The sequence below is a fragment of the Quercus lobata genome, chromosome 4 (genome assembly GCF_001633185.2).
Source record: "Quercus lobata isolate SW786 chromosome 4, ValleyOak3.0 Primary Assembly, whole genome shotgun sequence".
NCBI lineage: Eukaryota > Viridiplantae > Streptophyta > Magnoliopsida > Fagales > Fagaceae > Quercus > Quercus lobata.
This window is the reverse complement of record NC_044907.1, coordinates 68,924,633-68,929,264: the sequence shown is the minus strand read 5'-3', so window position 1 is coordinate 68,929,264 and position 4,632 is coordinate 68,924,633. Positions and strand designations below refer to the sequence as shown.

The following is a 4,632-nucleotide window of genomic DNA, read 5'->3' as shown; positions in this document are numbered from 1 at the left end:
CTTTGCTGTGCACGGCAAAGCTCTTTTTTATAGTATCAACCGTGACTGAATTTTACTATTTTAGCCTTTAACAACCTTTGTCTGGTCTGGGTGTCTTTACCAACCACTTACTGGTTTGCTAGTCGCTTAGCCATCACCACTTATTTGTGCTAGTCGTGACACCAGATAAAAAAGGCTATTTTGTTTGTTTACCTGCCGTGCTACAATGTGAGTGCTCTCTCTCTCTTTTCCTATCCCTTATGGCATGCATCTAGTGGTCTTAGCTCATCCTTACTTCCTTTGGGTGGTATGTCATCCCAACAAGATATTTCCCCCAAAAGAGCCTGAGCAGGAACCCATAATAGGTTTTCTCCTCTCCCTTCCACCAGACCATGCCCTCTTACCTCTGACCTCACCACCTCCTGTATTGGCTGGGTACAGGCTAGTGATGTATGAGCCTTGCGCGTGCTTCACTTCCATGTATATTCAAAATCTGTCTACTGCTTACTCGTTTGCCGTGGTCTGGAGGTTTGTTTGCACATCCTGCCACCTATCCTTGGCTTCTTATGGCTTTCTGGCTTCTCATTCTTTAAAGCCTACTTCTTTTGGGGCTAGGCTTTTACTTAGCTGTGGGCTTCTCTTCCATCAGCCCACTCTCTTGCTCTTTTTTGCAGTCTTTGTGTGTCTTGCCGTACTGCTTTGTCATTCATGTTGTGACGTTATTTGACCCAAGCCTGCTGGGCCTCTTTGAGTTTGTTGCTTATTCTTCCCTCAATGACTCAATATAGTCATTTAGGCTTTTTGGTTACGTTGGGTATCCTTGGCCCATTTACTTTCCTTGGACCCTTTTGGCCATTTTCTTAGCCCTGCATTCCCATGGGTTTTTACTAACTCCTTTGGGTTTCTTTGTCCTAATTACCTTATCCTTCATCCTTGGGTCCCATGAACTTTCCATCAACCCCTTACTTTCATTACTTCGGGCTTACTGTAGCCCATTCTCACTTTTCTACATCACATACTGCCCATGGGTTTGCTTCTTCTCTCTTTCTAGGCTCCTCTAGGCCCAACTCTATCTTGAGTTCAATCATTATCTCCACTCTATCTCTTATTTAAAATGTTAAAAATCCTACATGGAGGAGAGTATGAGAATTATAGTTATATGATTAAATTCATCATTTCCTAACAACTTAAACTTTTGGGACAATAATTAATTTAACACCACTAAGCTGATTGATCCCACTCCACCCACAGAGGGAATGGAATAGGGATGGAGTAGCCCTTTATCTGCCCTTGATCATAGGCAATTGCCCAATATATAAGATAAATGACCAAGTGCAAATATATAATAAATATAGGACTTTGAAAAAACGCCAGAAGTGTTCTAGAAAAAGAGAGGAAAGTGATTGATAGTTTCAAATATCTACTTGGAAGTGCTTTGAAAATCATACTAGTCAAACCATGCCTGTGCTTGTGACAGAGTATGTAATTCTTGACAACCAGCGAGATATATACAATTCAAGTTGTTTTTGTTTAAACAATGGGTGAAAGTAAGACTAAAAGATTATTGAATTTTATCATTAGATATCATTAGTACGTAGTTTCATGCATTTATCATTAGATATCATTAGTACGTAGTTTCATGCATATATATATATATATATAAGGGTATAATTAAAGAAAATCATAATTATATGATTCAAATTAAACTTTTTTTAAAAGAGAATCAAATTATACATGGTACTAGTTTATACTTTGTTTAAATCATACATTTTTAAAATATGTAATGGTTTCTCATTATATATATATATATATATATATATGATTTAGAATTTAATTGGTTTTAAACTCTTCAATTTTTGCACCCAATAATTCACTTGCTACAAAAATTAAAAACTTAGAAGGATACGTGGCAAAAAATTTGACTTCAATTGAAATCCAATTTAAAATCTAATTGGATTTGGATTCTTTGATTTTCATACTCAATAATTCACTTGGCACTAAATTAAAAATTAAATAGGACACGTGACACAAAATTAAAAATTCAATTCAAATCTAATTGAAGTTTATCTAAGTTTGACTATATATATATATATATATATATACACGACACTGCACAAAAAGAGGCATCTTATCAGCAAATGTTCAAAAAATAAGGCAAGCTGGATTTTTCTAAGAATGTCATTGTCTAAAGGTCGTTAGATAATTATTAGAGCAGTATGATTTATGACCGTGTGTACTTGGATTTTTATAAGAATATCCTTTACCAAGTACAAAAGGTTCTAGATAATTGGACGAGGTCAGATTAGGGTACTCAAAATCCTGTCCATATACAGGCTATACTGCCAATCAAAAGGAACGAACGAATCGGTCAAACCCCATGAAAGTTCTCCAGAAGAAGCAACACCGCAATTTTCCTCGCTTTGAAGAAAAAATTTGGCAGCCTATAAATGAAAATGGAAACTACTAGGAAGTTAACAAAACCCTTTTGTCATGATGGATTCAAGGGTCTATTTCAGTTTGTTGGTTTTGTTTACAGCCTTTTTTATCGCAACCCACTGTCTTCCTCAGCCAGAGGAACATGCTGCCTTATTCATCTTTGGAGATTCAACATATGATGCTGGAAATAATAACTATATCAAAACCACTGATTATTACCGATCGAATTATGTGCCATATGGGGAAACCTTTTTCAAACGCTCTACTGGGAGATTTTCGGATGGCCGTTTAGCGTCAGATTTTATTGGTAAGAACATTGCAATATATTGTGTCTTGTTTTCAATAGAATCTCAGTTGTTGCTAAATTAATTAACTGTTTATGATTTATTTCAGCTGAATTTGCAAAGTTACCGTACATTACACCATATTTACAACCTGGTTATAATCAATTTACTGATGGGGCAAACTTCGCATCTGCTGGAGCTGGTGCTCTTGCTGAAACTTACAAGTCAGGAAATGTATTGAATCTTTACTATTAAGTAGGTTTCTTTTATATATATATATATATATATATATTTATATGTCAAGGTAATTACAAGCTTCACACACATGTATAGGATTGGAATCATGATCTCACTCTTCATTCTTCAACTCTTAACGATGGTTGAAAAAGTTCCCTTTTTTATTTGTCCAAGAACCATACTATTGCCAACCATGTGTCCTAATATGTCCGGTCATATTCTCTTTAACAAGGCACTTATTCTCTCATACTTGTGAGTATACATCATTTATACTTATTATTAATTTCATGTCTTAAATGTGAACATCATGCATAAAATTATGAATGCTTTTTTTTTTTTTTTTGGAGAGAATAAAATTATGAATGTTGTGTGTATAAAGTGTACACTAATGAGTGTGAAACAAAACTTTCCTTATATTTTTAAAGAATAAGTTTGTTTCCATGAAGGAAATAGTTTAATGTTTTTTTTTTTTTTTTTTGATCCACAGTTGATAGACCTAAAATCTCAACTAAGTTATTTCACGAACTTTGAGAGGCAGTTGATCCAAAAACTAGGTGATGCAAAAGCTAAGGCATTATTGTCAAGAGCAGTATACTTAATTGCCATTGGCAGCAATGATTATGCAGCTGCTGTCTCTGCGAATTCCAGTGCGAGTCCAGAAGAATACGTAAACATGGTGAACGGCAATTTGACATCTGTGATCAGAGTAATAAAAATTAACAGTGTTTTATATATTTAAATTTACATCATTTTATTTATCTTATCCCCTCCTTTAGACTGTTGCTTTTACTCATAACTACACATTGATTTGTTAGGAAATATATAATAAAGGAGGAAGGAAATTTGGTATTCCAAACTTAGAGCCAATGGGTTGTCTTCCATCGGCAAAAGCAGTAAATCCAAGCAACACAAGTGCATGCTTCCAGGCACTAAATGACCTAACACAATTACACAATAAAGCACTTTCAGAAGCCCTCCAGAAGCTAGCGAACGAGCTCGACGGGTTCAAGTATTCATTAGCCGATGCTTACACTGCTCTTAGTGACAAAATAAATAACCCTTCAAAATATGGTATGACATAGCCATTTTCATAGCATACATTATACTTAATTATTCTTACAATTAATTTGTTTGTTATTTCTATCATAAACTGATAGGATTTTCGTTGTGATTATGTTATGAATAGGGTTCAAGGAAGCGAATATTGCATGCTGTGGAAGTGGTCCATTCAGGGGAACTAATAGTTGTGGAGGGAAGAGATTATCTAATAAGTATGAATTATGTGAAAATGTTAGTGAATATGTGTTTTTTGACGGTGGTCATACCACCGAAAAGGCTAATGAGCATCTCGCAAATCTAATGTGGAGTGGAACTCCCAATATTGCTGGACCTTACAATCTCAAAGCATTGTTTGAACTTTGAACACAAATAAATGTAAATTTTATAAGAATTGAGTGAATAATATATGTTATTATTAACATTTTTTTTTAAAAAAAAAGACAAGCATGAATCTTTTTTTTTTTTTTTTTTTTTTATAGAATGAATTTATGAACATATTTCATATTGTCGTATTATACTCCCCACACTCTCGAGTAAATTAAATGATTTCCCAAACTGAATATTTTGTACTTACGGGTTTAGAATTGCATATCTTCTTACAATGCATAGAAATTTTACTTTTGAAGATGTTTCCAAC

At 34.3% G+C, this 4,632-nt stretch overlaps 1 protein-coding gene across 1 annotated transcript; it reads left to right on the top strand.

Annotated features, from left to right (window-relative positions):
* The first annotated feature begins 2,274 nt into the window (after positions 1 to 2,274).
* Positions 2,275 to 4,414, top strand: LOC115987190 (GDSL esterase/lipase 1-like). Its single transcript, XM_031110694.1, has 5 exons — positions 2,275 to 2,722; positions 2,809 to 2,933; positions 3,424 to 3,642; positions 3,752 to 4,007; positions 4,123 to 4,414. The coding sequence occupies exons 1-5, from the start codon at positions 2,470 to 2,472 to the stop codon at positions 4,356 to 4,358; spliced, it is 1,089 nt and encodes a 362-aa protein (XP_030966554.1). The 5' UTR covers positions 2,275 to 2,469; the 3' UTR covers positions 4,359 to 4,414.
* The last annotated feature ends 218 nt before the right edge of the window (positions 4,415 to 4,632 follow it).

Excerpts from the sequence above, each read along its gene's own strand:
- LOC115987190 (XM_031110694.1), top strand. The coding sequence starts at position 2,470 with ATGATGGATTCAAGGGTCTATTTCAGTTTGTTGGTTTTGTTTACAGCC. Across the intron at positions 2,934-3,423 it reads AAACTTACAAGTCAGGAAAT|TTGATAGACCTAAAATCTCA; the intron begins GTATTGAATCTT and ends TTTGATCCACAG. Across the intron at positions 3,643-3,751 it reads ATTTGACATCTGTGATCAGA|GAAATATATAATAAAGGAGG; the intron begins GTAATAAAAATT and ends TTGATTTGTTAG.